General features: G+C 32.4%; 1 protein-coding gene across 1 annotated transcript in view; it reads left to right on the top strand.

Moving 5' to 3' along the window:
• Positions 1–18,966, top strand: part of LOC127705791 (sodium-coupled monocarboxylate transporter 1-like) — a 73,247-nt gene that overhangs the window by 35,635 nt on the left and 18,646 nt on the right. The window contains exons 8-10 of the mRNA XM_052210140.1: positions 1,269–1,398; positions 16,711–16,799; positions 18,816–18,928. Of these exons, the coding sequence (XP_052066100.1) occupies positions 1,269–1,398; positions 16,711–16,799; positions 18,816–18,928 (332 nt within the window). The remainder of the gene's footprint in view (positions 1–1,268; positions 1,399–16,710; positions 16,800–18,815; positions 18,929–18,966) is intronic.

Genomic DNA, 18,966 nt, shown 5'->3' with positions numbered 1-18,966 from the left:
TTATTTTGGTATACGAGCAACGATGCTTATAAATCTTTTCATTAGTTTTCTTTGTTGTACTTTGTTGACCGCTGCTTGTCTTTCCGTTGTTTTTCTGTTGGCTTGTGTTGTATGTTGTTCTTCGACTAATGTTATTCATTACCTCATTACATTCTCTTCACTAATGTTTTTCATTACCTCATTACATTCTCTTCACTAATGTTTTTCATTACCTCATTACATTCTCTTCACTAATGTTTTTCATTACCTCATTACATTCTCTTCACTAATGTTTTTCATTACCTCATTACATTCTCTTCACTAATGTTTTTCTCCGGAGCCAACAGTATAGAGTATGGCGTTGAATCATTCAAATGAAATCAGACAGTCAAAGCAATACGCTGTTCTTTATTGACTACTTCCCTGCAATACTTCCATTATAGTATGTTTCGGGAATATTTTTAAGATAGTTGAATGTCTATTGTATTATTTGATTCAATTCAACTATATTAGAAACTACTACTACATCATAACAAAAGGTAAAAACTTATCACCGGGTTTGTACTTACATGCGCAACACGACGGGTGCCACATGTGGAGCAGGATTTGCTTGTCCTTTCGAAGTACCTGAGATCACCCACATTTTTCGTGGGGTCCGTGTTGCTCAGTCTTTATTTTTTAATGTTGTGTTTTGTGTAGTGTTGATTGTCTGTTTTTCTTTTTCTTTTTAGCCATGACGTTGTCAGTTTATTTTCGACTTATGAGTTTGAATGTCCCTTTGTTATCTGTCGCCTCTCTTTTAAAACAGATACTAAATGCATTTAAAAATTGCAAGGTGCAACCAGACAATACGATGAAATTGTAAAACCCCCGGAATCGCACGAATCTCTTAGATATGTAAATTAAAATGACAAGACCTGGCGACAATAGAACAGTACTAATTAACATTGAAAAGTTGTTATAAGAAAAACTAACTTAAAGGTTATTGCGGTATACACTAGTTATAAAACGTCGTTAAACTTTATTGAACCTAACTGTGATATTTGTTTCTGTTTGGACAAATAACGACCAAATGACATTGGAATTGTGATAGAACATTGTATTGTATAACAATTTTTCCTCCATCAATTGTTTATCGGATGTCGTTTGCAGTTGTTATTGTGCAAGCATTATTATGTACTACAGTTCAATTATACAGAAGCTATGCTTTTGAGTTACTGTATGCCAAAATGGTTTAAAGACAGTAAGCAATTTTAAAACTATAACCGATATTGTTATTTATGTTACAGGGCCTTGCTTCTCAATGTACCTTTTATGTTCATCTTGATAACACTGTGTTCATTTACTGGTTTAGTTATGTTTGCCTTCTATGCTGACTGTGATCCACTCAAGACTCACGACGCCGATAATCCTAACCAGGTATGTCGTCATATAGCTACGTATAATCTCGTTGTTCCGTTTTCCTGTTAAAAATTGAAAACACGTTATAAATTGTGCGTCCCAAAGCGCTTTATTTGGTTTACTTTCAACAGGAACGTTCAAAGCCAAACATTTGATACCAAGGATGTATACGCACAGTAACGTCATGTTGACTGGTGCAATATCCAAATTGCACCGAGTACCCAAATTGCATCCTTTTAGAAAAATGTGCATTGGAAATCTTACAAGTTTTGCTAGAGACTAAACAATTTGTATTTTTATGATTTGACATTATGTACGTCTTTCAACATAGCTAACTGTATTTAAATCCACAAAAAGTCAACTTTTAGAAATGAGCAATTAAAAAATGTTACAGGCATCCATTTCTTAAGAAATTAACAGTAAACATGGACTATTTTCAAATTGCTCTAAATATTTGGAGAAATAAAACCAAACATAAGTTATTCAATTTTACGGATTTGAATTTAAGCATGGATGCAATTTGGGTACACCTCATTACAGAATCATGGATCGCTTTGAGGTCGGTTAAACCCATTTTTCTATAATTCAATATGGATTCAAAAATTAATTTATTTGAATTATTTAGTAAATAAGGATACATCTACAAAATAATCACAGAATGGAAACTTTTGTCTTGATAAAAAATAAACGTAGGTGAAAAAACTGTCAAAATAGGTGCAATTTTGGTACCCTCACGTTAACAGTTGAGAGCCTTGTGAAAATAGGACCTACAAATAATAGCCAAATTCATCTAAGGTCAACTTTGCCTGAGGGAGTTTAAACCTTAGTTTCTTAATAATTTACAAATTTATGAACGGATGACTTTAGAAAAGTTTGTTTTAAATAATGTTATTTATATATATATATATATATCCAAGTCTAAATTGAAAACAACGTTCAAACCTATGATTGCGTTGGATAAAAACCGCAATTTTTATACGTGTGCATGCAAAACAAATTTCTTGTTAGAGGGGTCTAAATACAGCACAAACAACATTTTCCAAAAGACCAAAAAAGTGAAAAAGTATATTTTTACAAAACGTATTTGACTAACAGGTCGAACAACAAATGTTCTTAAACCCTGCTGACTGCCATTGGCGATTGCCAAATAAACGGATCACCGATGTAATAAATGGATCTTATTTATAATTTTATACTAAACAGAAAACAATAAACTTGCGGAAAAGATGGTATACCGCAAAAAGAAGGTGCAAAAGTTTTTGTACACCATATCCGGATTTCGACAATTAATGTCTCTTCAGTGATGTTAGGAATCGAAACGGTATTTGGAAAGCCATACAATTTACCTCAATTTGGGATAGACTCTTGAATTTTGAGGAGTCAAAATAGGATGAACGGATCATATAAACCCGAAGGCAAATATAATACAAGTCCAAACGAAAAAATATAAACAAGTCTAAATTGAAAACAACGTTCAAACCTATGATTGCGTTGGATAAAAACCGCAATTTTTATACGTGTGCATGCAAAACAAATTTCTTGTTAGAGGGGTCTAATTACAGCACATACAACATTTTCCAAAAGACCTAAAAAGTGAAAAAGTATATTTTAACAAAACGCATTTGACTAACAGGTCGAACAACAAATGTTCTTAAACCCTGCTGACTGCCATTGGCGATTGCCAAATAAACGGATCACCGATGTAATAAATGGATCTTATTTATAATTTTTATACTAAACAGAAAACAATAAACTTGCGGAAAAGATGGTATACCGCAAAAAGAAGGTGCAAAAGTTTTTGTACACCATATCCGGATTTCGACAATTAATGTCTCTTCAGTGATGTTAGGAATCGAAACGGTATTTGGAAAGCCATACAATTTACCTCAATTTGGGATAGACTCTTGAATTTTGAGGAGTCAAAATAGGATGAACGGATCATATAAACCCGAAGGCAAATATAATACAAGTCCAAACGAAAAAATATAAACAAGTCTAAATTGAAAACAACGTTCAAACCTATGATTGCGTTGGATAAAAACCGCAATTTTTATACGTGTGCAAGCAAAACAAATTTCTTGTTAGAGGGGTCTAAATACAGCACAAACAACATTTTCCAAAAGACCAAAAAAGTGAAAAAGTATATTTTAACAAAACGTATTTGACTAACAGGTCGAACAACAAATGTTCTTAAACCCTGCTGACTGCCATTGGCAATTGCCAAATAAACGGATCACCGATGTAATAAATGGATCTTATTTATAATTTTTATACTAAACAGAAAACAATAAACTTGCGGAAAAGATGGTATATCGCAAAAAGAAGGTGCAAAAGTTTTTGTACACCATATCCGGATTTCGACAATTAATGTCTCTTCAGTGATGTTAGGAATCGAAACGGTATTTGGAAAGCCATACAATTTACCCCAATTTGGGATAGACTCCTGAATTTTGAGGAGTCAAAATAGGATGAACGGATCATAAAAAACCGAAGGCAAATATAATACAAGTCCAAACGAAAAAATATAAACAAGTCTAAATTGAAACAACGTTCAAACCTATGATTGCGTTGGATAAAAACCGCAATTTTTATACGTGTGCATGCAAAACAAATTTCTTGTTAGAGGGGTCTAAATACAGCACAAACAACATTTTCCAAAAGACCTTAAAAGTGAAAAAGTATATTTTAACAAAACGCATTTGACTAACAGGTCGAACAACAAATGTTCTTAAACCCTGCTGACTGCCATTGGCGATTGCCAAATAAACGGATCACCGATGTAATAAATGGATCTTATTTATAATTTTTATACTAAACAGAAAACAATAAACTTGCGGAAAAGATGGTATACCGCAAAAAGAAGGTGCAAAAGTTTTTGTACACCATATCCGGATTTCGACAATTAATGTCTCTTCAGTGATGTTAGGAATCGAAACGGTATTTGGAAAGCCATACAATTTACCTCAATTTGGGATAGACTCTTGAATTTTGAGGAGTCAAAATAGGATGAACGGATCATATAAACCCGAAGGCAAATATAATACAAGTCCAAACGAAAAAATATAAACAAGTCTAAATTGAAAACAACGTTCAAACCTATGATTGCGTTGGATAAAAACCGCAATTTTTATACGTATGCATGCAAAACAAATTTCTTGTTAGAGGGGTCTAAATACAGCACAAACAACATTTTCCAAAAGACCTTAAAAGTGAAAAAGTATATTTTAACAAAACGCATTTGACTAACAGGTCGAACAACAAATGTTCTTAAACCCTGCTGACTGCCATTGGCGATTGCCAAATAAACGGATCACCGATGTAATAAATGGATCTTATTTATAATTTTTATACTAAACAGAAAACAAAAAACTTGCGGAAAAGATGGTATACCGCAAAAAGAAGGTGCAAAAGTTTTTGTACACCATATCCGGATTTCGACAATTAATGTCTCTTCAGTGATGTTAGGAATCGAAACGGTATTTGGAAAGCCATACAATTTACCTCAATTTGGGATAGACTCTTGAATTTTGAGGAGTCAAAATAGGATGAACGGATCATATAAACCCGAAGGCAAATATAATACAAGTCCAAACGAAAAAATATAAACAAGTCTAAATTGAAAACAACGTTCAAACCTATGATTGCGTTGGATAAAAACCGCAATTTTTATACGTGTGCAAGCAAAACAAATTTCTTGTTAGAGGGGTCTAAATACAGCACAAACAACATTTTCCAAAAGACCAAAAAAGTGAAAAAGTATATTTTAACAAAACGTATTTGACTAACAGGTCGAACAACAAATGTTCTTAAACCCTGCTGACTGCCATTGGCAATTGCCAAATAAACGGATCACCGATGTAATAAATGGATCTTATTTATAATTTTTATACTAAACAGAAAACAATAAACTTGCGGAAAAGATGGTATACCGCAAAAAGAAGGTGCAAAAGTTTTTGTACACCATATCCGGATTTCGACAATTAATGTCTCTTCAGTGATGTTAGGAATCGAAACGGTATTTGGAAAGCCATACAATTTACCCCAATTTGGGATAGACTCCTGAATTTTGAGGAGTCAAAATAGGATGAACGGATCATAAAAAACCGAAGGCAAATATAATACAAGTCCAAACGAAAAAATATAAACAAGTCTAAATTGAAACAACGTTCAAACCTATGATTGCGTTGGATAAAAACCGCAATTTTTATACGTGTGCATGCAAAACAAATTTCTTGTTAGAGGGGTCTAAATACAGCACAAACAACATTTTCCAAAAGACCTTAAAAGTGAAAAAGTATATTTTAACAAAACGCATTTGACTAACAGGTCGAACAACAAATGTTCTTAAACCCTGCTGACTGCCATTGGCGATTGCCAAATAAACGGATCACCGATGTAATAAATGGATCTTATTTATAATTTTTATACTAAACAGAAAACAATAAACTTGCGGAAAAGATGGTATACCGCAAAAAGAAGGTGCAAAAGTTTTTGTACACCATATCCGGATTTCGACAATTAATGTCTCTTCAGTGATGTTAGGAATCGAAACGGTATTTGGAAAGCCATACAATTTACCTCAATTTGGGATAGACTCTTGAATTTTGAGGAGTCAAAATAGGATGAACGGATCATATAAACCCGAAGGCAAATATAATACAAGTCCAAACGAAAAAATATAAACAAGTCTAAATTGAAAACAACGTTCAAACCTATGATTGCGTTGGATAAAAACCGCAATTTTTATACGTATGCATGCAAAACAAATTTCTTGTTAGAGGGGTCTAAATACAGCACAAACAACATTTTCCAAAAGACCAAAAAAGTGAAAAAGTATATTTTAACAAAACGCATTTGACTAACAGGTCGAACAACAAATGTTCTTAAACCCTGCTGACTGCCATTGGCGATTGCCAAATAACGGATCACCGATGTAATAAATGGATCTTATTTATAATTTTTATACTAAACAGAAAACAATAAACTTGCGGAAAAGATGGTATATCGCAAAAAGAAGGTGCAAAAGTTTTTGTACACCATATCCGGATTTCGACAATTAATGTCTCTTCAGCGATGTTAGGAATCGAAACGGTATTTGGAAAGCCATACAATTTACCTCAATTTGGGATAGACTCTTGAATTTTGAGGAGTCAAAATAGGATGAACGGATCATATAAACCCGAAGGCAAATATGATACAAGTCCAAACGAAAAAATATAAACAAGTCTAAATTGAAAACAACGTTCAAACCTATGATTGCGTTGGATAAAAACCGCAATTTTTATACGTGTGCATGCAAAACAAATTTCTTGTTAGAGGGGTCTAAATACAGCACAAACAACATTTTCCAAAAGACCAAAAAAGTGAAAAAGTATATTTTAACAAAACGCATTTGACTAACAGGTCGAACAACAAATGTTCTTAAACCCTGCGGACTGCCATTGGCGATTGCCAAATAAACGGATCACCGATGTAATAAATGGATCTTATTTATAATTTTTATACTAAACAGAAAACAATAAACTTGCGGAAAAGATGGTATACCGCAAAAAGAAGGTGCAAAAGTTTTTGTACACCATATCCGGATTTCGACAATTAATGTCTCTTCAGTGATGTTAGGAATCGAAACGGTATTTGGAAAGCCATACAATTTACCTCAATTTGGGATAGACTCTTGAATTTTGAGGAGTCAAAATAGGATGAACGGATCATATAAACCCGAAGGCAAATATAATACAAGTCCAAACGAAAAAATATAAACAAGTCTAAATTGAAAACAACGTTCAAACCTATGATTGCGTTGGATAAAAACCGCAATTTTTATACGTGTGCATGCAAAACAAATTTCTTGTTAGAGGGGTCTAAATACAGCACAAACAACATTTTCCAAAAGACCAAAAAAGTGAAAAAGTATATTTTAACAAAACGCATTTGACTAACAGGTCGAACAACAAATGTTCTTAAACCCTGCGGACTGCCATTGGCGATTGCCAAATAAACGGATCACCGATGTAATAAATGGATCTTATTTATAATTTTTATACTAAACAGAAAACAATAAACTTGCGGAAAAGATGGTATACCGCAAAAAGAAGGTGCAAAAGTTTTTGTACACCATATCCGGATTTCGACAATTAATGTCTCTTCAGTGATGTTAGGAATCGAAACGGTATTTGGAAAGCCATACAATTTACCTCAATTTGGGATAGACTCTTGAATTTTGAGGAGTCAAAATAGGATGAACGGATCATATAAACCCGAAGGCAAATATAATACAAGTCCAAACGAAAAAATATAAACAAGTCTAAATTGAAAACAACGTTCAAACCTATGATTGCGTTGGATAAAAACCGCAATTTTTATACGTGTGCATGCAAAACAAATTTCTTGTTAGAGGGGTCTAAATACAGCACAAACAACATTTTCCAAAAGACCAAAAAAGTGAAAAAGTATATTTTAACAAAACGCATTTGACTAACAGGTCGAACAACAAATGTTCTTAAACCCTGCTGACTGCCATTGGCGATTGCCAAATAACGGATCACCGATGTAATAAATGGATCTTATTTATAATTTTTATACTAAACAGAAAACAATAAACTTGCGGAAAAGATGGTATATCTCAAAAAGAAGGTGCAAAAGTTTTTGTACACCATATCCGGATTTCGACAATTAATGTCTCTTCAGCGATGTTAGGAATCGAAACGGTATTTGGAAAGCCATACAATTTACCTCAATTTGGGATAGACTCTTGAATTTTGAGGAGTCAAAATAGGATGAACGGATCATATAAACCCGAAGGCAAATATGATACAAGTCCAAACGAAAAAATATAAACAAGTCTAAATTGAAAACAACGTTCAAACCTATGATTGCGTTGGATAAAAACCGCAATTTTTATACGTGTGCATGCAAAACAAATTTCTTGTTAGAGGGGTCTAAATACAGCACAAACAACATTTTCCAAAAGACCAAAAAAGTGAAAAAGTATATTTTAACAAAACGCATTTGACTAACAGGTCGAACAACAAATGTTCTTAAACCCTGCGGACTGCCATTGGCGATTGCCAAATAAACGGATCACCGATGTAATAAATGGATCTTATTTATAATTTTTATACTAAACAGAAAACAATAAACTTGCGGAAAAGATGGTATACCGCAAAAAGAAGGTGCAAAAGTTTTTGTACACCATATCCGGATTTCGACAATTAATGTCTCTTCAGTGATGTTAGGAATCGAAACGGTATTTGGAAAGCCATACAATTTACCTCAATTTGGGATAGACTCTTGAATTTTGAGGAGTCAAAATAGGATGAACGGATCATATAAACCCGAAGGCAAATATGATACAAGTCCAAACGAAAAAATATAAACAAGTCTAAATTGAAAACAACGTTCAAACCTATGATTGCGTTGGATAAAAACCGCAATTTTTATACGTGTGCATGCAAAACAAATTTCTTGTTAGAGGGGTCTAAATACAGCACAAACAACATTTTCCAAAAGACCAAAAAAGTGAAAAAGTATATTTTAACAAAACGCATTTGACTAACAGTATGTATGTATACTGTATAGATATTGTATAAGTATGTCTCCATATTCTCACTTATTATTGCATTGTTTTACTTTCCTAGATATCGTTATATACATGTGTACTGTATAGATACTGTATAAGTATGTCTCCATATCGTCACGTGTTCCGATCCCATTATTTAACTTTCATTATTAATGTTATATACATGTGCATTGCATAAATATTGTAAAAGTATGGCTTCATATTGTTACATATTATGTTATTGTTCCACTTTCCTAATTATTCTTATACATACAGTATAATTGTCTAGACTACGGCTTAGCTCTTTATTTAATTAAACTCTTCCGATAATTACACTTTTGATATAATAACAATTTATATAACGAAGATGTTATTTAATCTATATAGCTGTTACTACTACAGACAGTTGAACTTCTTCTTGTCTCCGTATGAGCCTCCTTTAATTAGGAGTACCACCATGAGTTATGGCGTATAAAGAAGGACATTTGGAGTCTGTATCGGTACAGATTAATGTGAGCATTTGCCTACCCAGTTCCCCAGCCAGGCCGTGACGGGTCTTACTACCATAAAGTTAACATTCCCCAAACATAATACAATGCAATAAAATAAAACATACTAACTCACACACTCAACTTTTGAACAACCTTGACTTTTTAAAACGTTACTTTTTACTGCTCATTATAAAAGGATTATATGTTTTAAATGTTTATGAGTATTGAAAATATTAAATTATAAATTCTCTTTTAAAAACCAATGATCTTTGCCATTCCTTTATAGATATTTTATTCGTTATATATTTTATTGCTTTTAAAAAAGATTAAATTAAAAACGTAGGCGAAATGGTTCTGAGACAACATCTTATAAAGCTAAGGGCGAATGGGTTATTCCGAAATCAAAATGTCAGAACAACATATATAATCATGCTCAGCATAGCAGATGTCCCTGTAAGAAGACAATTTTGAAGCATGATTCCACAACTATTTGTAAAAGGGAATTGGGATTACATGGATACTACAGCTTAACACTGGATGGATGCCGCTACTGGTCGATTGATAGTCCGGAGGTTAATAATCAGCTCAGAAGTCAGTGATTCGGTACTGACATGATTTACAGCATTTTTTTTTAACTTCTCTACTGATATTTTTAAAATTTATAACGAAACTAAAATTCCAAGTTTAGAAATTATTAAGAAATCAAAGTTCTAACTATCTCAGGCAAAGATAAATAAAGGCAATAGTAGTACACCGCTGTTCAATAGTCATGAATAGATGAAACTGAAACAAATCCGGGTCACAAACTAAAACCGAGGGAAACACATCAACTATAAGAGGAAACAAAACGGAACAACAGAAACACCGAATTGCAACAAAAACAAACGCCAACATACATAGAAACGGACTATGTGATAACAACTGCCATATTCCTTACTTGGTACATGACATTTTAAGAAAAAATGGTGGGTTGAATCTGGTTTTATGGCTAGCCAAACCTACTTGGATGGTATTGGCTATTCATGTTAGGTTCCTTTTAGTTATAAAGCTCCTTACGTTTTCAAGTTCTTGTGCGTTCGTAGTTTTGAGTGTTAAACCGATAAATAATGTACTTCGAACGCACCAAATTAAATAAAAAATGTTATTTTCCCTTTTTTAAAAGAATAAACTTTAGAAACCCAGAGGTAAACATAACATTCGTTCATGAAGAATGCATCAATAATCATAGTTCATAAGAGTTCAATTAAATGAGTTTTTGGGGGTATACGTCAATGAGACAGGAAATCAACGGTGATAAAAAAACAATAAACATCTAGACGGCAGAACACAACAATAGACAGCTGTCTATATATTATGTCTCGCTTCAAATCGTTCTGCCAATAAAAAAATAATTATAAAATTATAATATTACAAAGTACCTGTCACCAACACCAAATTCTGCAAATGACCAAAGAGCATATAAAGATATGATATTGACGACTTCCATAAATGAGACAGGTGCGTGGAAATTTTGCGGGGTTTAAGTATTTTTTTATATCACGACCCTTCTAGCTCTTAATCTCGAGCAATGACCAGCTTATAAAACGCGTCTGCTTTCAAAAAATCTTATTGATTCTTCGATGTAACGTTTTTAAACGAAGACGGAACTTTAAAAATTCAAATATTGTAAGACAGAAGGGAAAACACAAAATAAGATATCCGTCTCTTTGTCTACAAAAGACTCATCAGTGACGCTCGAATCATAAAACCTTTAAAAAGCCCAATAAAATACGAAGTTGAAGAGCATTGAGGACCAAAAATTATGAATGATTTTGCCAAATACAGCTTATGTAATCTATTCTTTGGGTAGAAAATCCTCAGTATTTCAAAGTTGTAAACAACATGTTTCTTGAAAAACTCTGGTCAAGTATGCTCGTGACCAAACCAATTTTAGTACAATTACATAATTTTATGAACTTGGATTAGACGAACAAAATGCAATCCTTTGTATCATGCTACTATCAATACACTATAGTTATTTTGTGAATGGCGCTATCGGAGAATGATAATCCACCAGCAGCGGCAACGATCCAGAAATAAACAAATGATAAGATATGTGTTCGTTCGTTTTATAACTGTTTTAGTGAGATCATTGCAAGTATCCCTCTCAACAAATTTTACAACGTCATATTGACACAGGAACTGTAAATGATAGACCAAAGTCCGGAAGACCCCGTTTAACTACCTATTGTGATGACAGACTTTTAAGTGGTCGTGCTAAAGCCAACCCATTTACTCCTGCCCATAGCTTATACACCACTGGCCTCCAGGTGGTCGTGTTAGTGCTCGAACATTATTCCGTCGACTTCATAGAGGCTACATAAGAGCACGTCGTGTTGTCAAAAGACGTGCTCTAATAGCCAAGATCTAAGGTTGTAAAAAGAAAGACAATCAAGTAATGTTGCAAATGAAAACATTATTAATAATGAGTTTTGGTGATTCTTTTACAATCATAAATTACGCCAGGTTATTTTTCTCATTGGATTGTTTTACATTTCGTCATGCCGATACCTTTGAATCTTGTTATACACCACATACATATGTCCTTGTTAAATGCGGGTCGATGACCTAAGTCGTTGACATCCTCATCTTTTGGTCACTGTTGGATGCTTGCCACCTTAGCAACCATACCAAATATACAAATGTACTTATTTTCATATCCATTGAAAAATTTTAATTGAAACTATAGGTGAATAAATAAATTTGGTGTATTTACTGTCTTCTGATTGGTTAAAAGTATTACCTTTATTTTCAATGTTGTCAATTTTTATGGCGACACGCCCACTCTGACGTTGTGTATTCATACGCCAACATTTGTGTACGTTGTTATTGTTAATATAGATAATATAAAAAGCTCTTTGGGCCTTATTTTTGATAGAAATTTATTTATAATGAATGGCTATTATTTATTTTGAATTTATTGAACCATAAAATTAATGTTTGACTCTTCACATTAACAAAATTAATTTTATGGTTCAATTAATTCAAAATAAATAATAGCCATTCATTAAATAATTGTCATAGTCATGACTTGGTAAAGACACATATAAATGAGAAGTGCGCTGAACTATGCCTTATAGTGCCCTAAAACACAATCATATTTGATCTAAACAGACAGCTTATCGTGTCACGTGGTTAATTAGCCTTCGATACATGTAAATAACAGATTTCGGCGAACAAGTTAGCATATAGAATACCGTTAAAATTTGTGGGTTTAAATTGAAAAAGAAATAATTAAATGCAAAAAATAAAAATATATAAATAATAAAACCATTTTGACAAATTACATACATTTACTAGAAAGAATTTTTTTTTTTTACACAAGGATGAATTAAGGTGGCTGGGGTGTCTTAATTAAAACTGATAGAATTTTTTAATAATTTGTCATAATAAGTTTTTATCATGCTTTTTTCAAAAATATAATAAAAAGTATGGGTCACCGGACTTTTTTTCACACTACAGGTTGTGCAAAATTGTCATATTTTGTATAGATTATGCATGGAAAATCCAATTGTGTGTGATAAAAAGAAAACTACATAATAGAATTTTAAGATAAAATGTGAGAAGATAGCTCTTATAACATGCTTTCAGATAAGAAAAAGAAAAAATGGGGTCACCGAACTTGTTTTCTTGCTACAGATTAAAATAGGTAAATTCACAACACTTTCTATCATAAAAATTACTTTATCTGAGTTATCTCCCCTTATTTGGCAAAGTTGAAAAAAAAATAATCAAACACAAATAAGGTGTTTTTTTAGAAATTAAAGTCGTAATTATGATAAAACCCACAATTTTCTATATTTACATCAAAGTCTTACACATAAATTACATACTACTCTCAAAATTTGCACATTTCATCAAAGATCTAGACCAACGTTATCTGCTATTTCAAAATCCAAAATGGAGGAAGACTCCCGAGCCACCTTAAAGCCGATTAAAATAAGTATATTCTCAATTTTAGCTAAATCATCGAATTTGTTTCGGAAAAGATAAATACTTTTCTTATAGTTTATGAAAAATTGCTAATAAGTAGTCAATTAGTGTTGAAATAACAAATTTAATCGAAATGCCGGCGCTTTACTTGACCTTGACCGCTAAGAAAACAACGTTTATATGTTTAATAGATCATGATTAATCCTAATAAAAACAGTAATTGTGCAATTAAAAAAAAAATATGTTGGGAATTTCAGTTCATTATTTATCCCTGTAAAAACGGTAACTAGGATATCATCCAGGTTTGTTAAAACTATCTCTATAGCCCAATTGTTTTCCGAACTCCGTGTTACACCTAAATTTCTCAGAGTTAAACAGTTAAAACTAGTTAGGCTTCTCTTAAGCTTTGGTCAGAGATAATTTAAAACATTTGTATTTGTTTTATGGTTAAAGTTATTGTTTCAAAATGTGCAGTAAAACAGGCTTTTTGCATTGGGACGGGTATCGATCTAGATTTTTTTTATTTCAATGGTGATTACACTGATGTTGACGCTGGTGATTGTTCCAACGACGTGCTGTCAAAGCCATTAAAGGTTGCTATAACTGCAAATGCTGAAGCCAGCATATTCTTGCCCTATGTGTGCCAAAGAACTCAAAAGGGTCACCGTTTTCCGTGTCCATATGAGAGGTCAACACAAAGTTCACAACATCAAAGGTCTAACACAGCTCCAGCATCTGCAGCTACACTATCAACTGACCACAATTATAAGTTCAGAATGTCAACTACTGTTTTCAAGGGGTTTTTGATTCTGTCTTTACACAGATATTTGAAGGCATCATAAATTGTCCATTCCGGAATAGTTCCGTCTCTAAAAATGGTAAACACAATGTAACAATTGTAAGATATATATGAGACAACCAACCTGTCATGCAACAACTAAACTTAAATCTGCCTTATAAGACCTGTTTTGGTCCATATTTTCAAGAAGAGACTCACACCAGAACAAATTGAAAATGAAGAATATTTGCTTCATTTTTCTCAACTTGTGTAGACACAAACCTTAAGGACAACTGCATGTCTATTATTAATTCTGCAAGTTCATTTACAACAGTTTTCATTTAATTTAGTATTTTCTTTCGCGGACTTTTAGACATCATTATTCAAAACCGGGCATTTCTGCTCTCACAAAATTCTACTACAAACTCTGACTGGTTCCCAGTAATAAGCGACAGTCAGCAATCCACACTCTACTACACATCTGGGTATATCAGTTTTTTCCTCTTAGTAAGGAATTCAGAACCATTCTTTGTCAAAAGTTGGTTACATTTCAACTATATGCGTCTATTAATTCCTATACCATAAACAAACATGGGCTTAAGGTGGTACCCAACACCTTGACTAATATTAATTTGGCTTGTTTAATTTTCATAAAATTTTGACAAAATGTTTACTTTGACCCTTTGACAAAAATATAAAAATTTCAAAAAATTTGAACCAACCACTTTATCAGAAAAATTTCATTGGTTATATAGCAGTTTGACAAACACTAATTTTGATCATTGAGAAGCTTAATATTTCCTAAACAATACAACGTGATTAAAACGTTTAGCTGATTTTTACAGAGTTATCTCCCTGTAGTGTTAGGTACCACCTTAAGGAACAGATTCTGTTTGCTTTTATGGTGAAACATTATTTTAGCAAATTGTGTCTCAACCCTGTGCATACTGGATACATACTGGAACACGTACTTTCCTTGTTTTGATTAATTTGTGGACATGCAGTCACACACTAGATTAAGATTCAACATGATAAAAAATACTCTACCTCAGTCAAGCCTCTTCGCAAAGTTCTGAAGGACAAGACAAATGTGCACCCATGATTAACTTTACTTTTCAATTACTGTGAACCTCTCGCCTGAAGTGTGAACAAATGTGAACCCGTGTATGTAAATAAATAGATGGATTGCTTTAAATTATTTATTTTTGTACAATTTCATATAAACATAATGCATATGTTACAATTGATAATAAATCTGGTATTGTCACACTCATTTTCACTTTTGAATTATTTGAGTCATAGCACTGGATATATCTAATGATCCAGAAGTAGGCATGTACATAAATTCAGGATGTTTACTGTTGTCAAACTGTGCCTTCAATTTAGAGTAGAATAGTATTGTTGTATTTGTATGGTTTGTCCAAAATCACATAAAACTCGTGACCAAAAATCCGATCACTATCTGCTACTTCATCAGTTTTCTCCCTCTTTTTGCATTCAGTATCATCTTGAATATCTAACCAGGGAAGCCTCCAGAAAGGTTCTGTAATGAAAAATAAATTACAATGATACATTGAAGGGCATAACGTCTATACTAGGAACAGATAAATAATTGGACATTTGCTGATCGAGGAGATGCATCCCCTCTCTTTGAAGTATATATAGGATAAAAAGGATGGCATAAAAAATATGAAAATCTGCCCCTATTCAATATGAACGCAATAACCGTGAAAAGGGCCTTCTTTTGAATTTGAAACCTACTGTACATATTTTCATGAAGTAAGATGCTTATGTCACCTGATGACCATTACTGCAAGAAAAACATGATTTAAATACAAATATTGCGCACTGAAACAGGAGTAAGTAATTTTATAGGAACACTATAATTTCTTTAAGCCCTGCATGTGGCTTCCTGTTTCAATGAAAAAGAGATTTATATTACTCTTTTCACTCTAAAAATTACAATAAAAATAAGACAAGTACAGCCTATAACATATAAATATGATTTTACAAAAAACAGAACTTGCGTATCTCTTTTCAATCAAAAGTTTTTTAGAAATTTTATGAAGCGTCCCATTTTTCACAGCGTCTCCATGCTTTTAACATCCTGAAAATTTTGCAACCTTTAGATGTAATTTTTTACATTAAAGGCGGGTTTTGGTGATTACTTACAACTGTCAATTATCGAGATATCTTTCATCATAATAATAATCATGTTTACATGAAGGATTATCATTTCAACTAGCTATAAAAGCAACTTACAAAAATTACGCAATGAAGGCCCGCTGACACTGTCAAAACAATATGGCGAGTCGACAAATCTCGCGCAGGTAAAGTCTCGTTCTAACGACCGTGATGTTTAGTATAATTACAATGATTGGTGTAACGGCTGCCAGTCCCGTTAGTATAATAGTCCCAGATATAACTTAATACTAGAATATTACATTATGCTGAAGGCAGATTTCACGAATCACATTCTTCGTACAAACAATGACGAAAAATATAATCATTTAGACATATTAATATTGTAGCTTCTGCCTCTTTTCGTTGTGGAACTGTTTAGGGATGTTCCTGGAATACCTGGTCTGTTTGTTGCATGTCTGTTTAGTGGAGCAATGAGGTATATATATCTTTATTCTCAATAAACCATATAACGTCACAGTACCCAAATTGCACCTATTCAGCAAAAATAGCAGCGGAAAAAATCATACAAGTTTTCTTTGAGACTAAACAATATGTATTTTTATGATTCGACATTCACTTCTTTCAACATAAGTTATTATATTTAAATATACACACAGTATACATGCATATCAACAGATGAAGTATTGACTTGAAAAAGTAAAATCTACGAAAACGCCGCCATGCGACGTCCACAAACAGTCATCTTTTAAAAATGAGCAAATAAAATATGTTATAAGCATCCATTTCTCAAAAAAAGAATAGTAAACATGGACTAATATCAAATTGTTCTAAATATTTGAATAAATAAAACAGACATCTGTCATTCGATTTTTAAGGATATGAATTTAAGCATGAATGCAAGTTGGGTATTCCTCATGACAGAATCATGGATCGTTTGGAGATCAGTTCAAACCCATTTTCTATGATTCAATATGGACTCTAAATTAAATTGGTGTAACTATATAGTAAATAAGGATCTACAAAATAAACACAGAATGGAAACGTTTGTCTGGAACATAAATAAACGTAGGTGAAAAAAACTGTCAAAATAGGTGCAATTTGGGTACCCTCACGTTATACATGTAATAGTATACAGGTACAGAAAAGACATGTAAGTACAATATCTACAATGAAACAATAAAAATCCTTATGCAATTTATGAAATACAATTTTAGCCAGTCGCACGTACACCTGTGTGGGTAATCTTTATAAATTTACTAAGTTTAAATATCACTTATGATTTTATTATTTTTGGGATCTTTCTGTATTGAATAATAATTATTTGCATTTCGAGAATAATAATTTAATTTGCAAACTTCTCTGTTTCTTCGAAATATCTGGATAGTAATATACCATAAAATTCGTCGCCAATTTCAATTTTGTTGTATAGAATGAAACGTCTATTATTTCTATCTATATGTATGAGGATATTAAGGTGGTATTTATTATAAAGATGGAAAGATATATTGTTTTTTTTCTGTATAAAAATAATTTAATAAAAGATAAAATAGGCGTCATTTGTAAAATAACAGAGTCCACAGACGGCTATTTATGTATTGTAAACACTAATAACATGAGATGTGCGGTATATGTCAAAAAGACAGAAATTTATTGACAAAATTTTGCTAATAATATATAGAGGACAAAATAAAGTATTTCGCAATATATATATATATATATTAAAAAAACTCATCAAAGATACCAGGCTTAAAATTTTGTACGTTAGACGTGCAATTCGTCTACAAAAACTCATCAGTGACGCTCGAATGAAAAACGTTAAAAGACCAAATAATTTACACAGCTTAAGAGTATTGAGGGCCAAAAATTCCGAAAGCTTTTGCCAAATACAGCGAAGGTAATATTTTCTTGGGGTATAAAATCCTTGAAAATAAGTGTTACTACAATATTACAAGTCTTTTTATGAATTTTTCGTAATATGTAAATTTTAAGCATGCGTCGTTCATCTATTGGGGCTACCTGTTGACAAATGTTTACAATGTTTGATAACTTGATATGGGACTTATCATTGCATATCATATTCTCTGAGAAAAAAAATTCGTGTACAACTCTGCAGATTCAATTACTTCTTTTTATATTTTTAAACCAAAACAAGTGCATAAGAAAATATGTATTGAAATTTTATAATTTTAAAAATGGTTTGGTGACATCATGTTCTTGGATCGTTCGGCTGATAATTTAAATACACAAAAATATAATTCAGTACAACAGACCAGATGAATCACCAAAGTCCGACTCTTGAGAACAAAATGTAAAACAACAACAACAAAAAAACACACACAAAATAATCATTTGTATGTCAATAGATGTCTGGAGACAAAAATATTACAGTTACTAGTCATGCATGTATTGTTTTATTATTACTGCTAAAAAACTAACTTAATTTGTTAATTGTTACATATAATACTAAATCAGACACCATATATATTTATAGTTCAATATCATCCATGTTAAACTCATTATCTGCTGTCACATGGGAAGACTTTCTCAAGTTGAAATTCTACAAGGTGTCTGATGAGAGAGCCACGTTTGTCACTAAATGTCTTGGTATGAACTTTTGGTTGATTTTATTTTAAAACCTGAAT

The sequence above is a fragment of the Mytilus californianus genome, unplaced genomic scaffold (genome assembly GCF_021869535.1).
Source record: "Mytilus californianus isolate M0D057914Y unplaced genomic scaffold, xbMytCali1.0.p SCAF_6, whole genome shotgun sequence".
Taxonomy (NCBI): Eukaryota; Metazoa; Mollusca; class Bivalvia; order Mytilida; family Mytilidae; genus Mytilus; species Mytilus californianus.
This window is presented reverse-complemented; position numbering and strand designations above follow the sequence as displayed.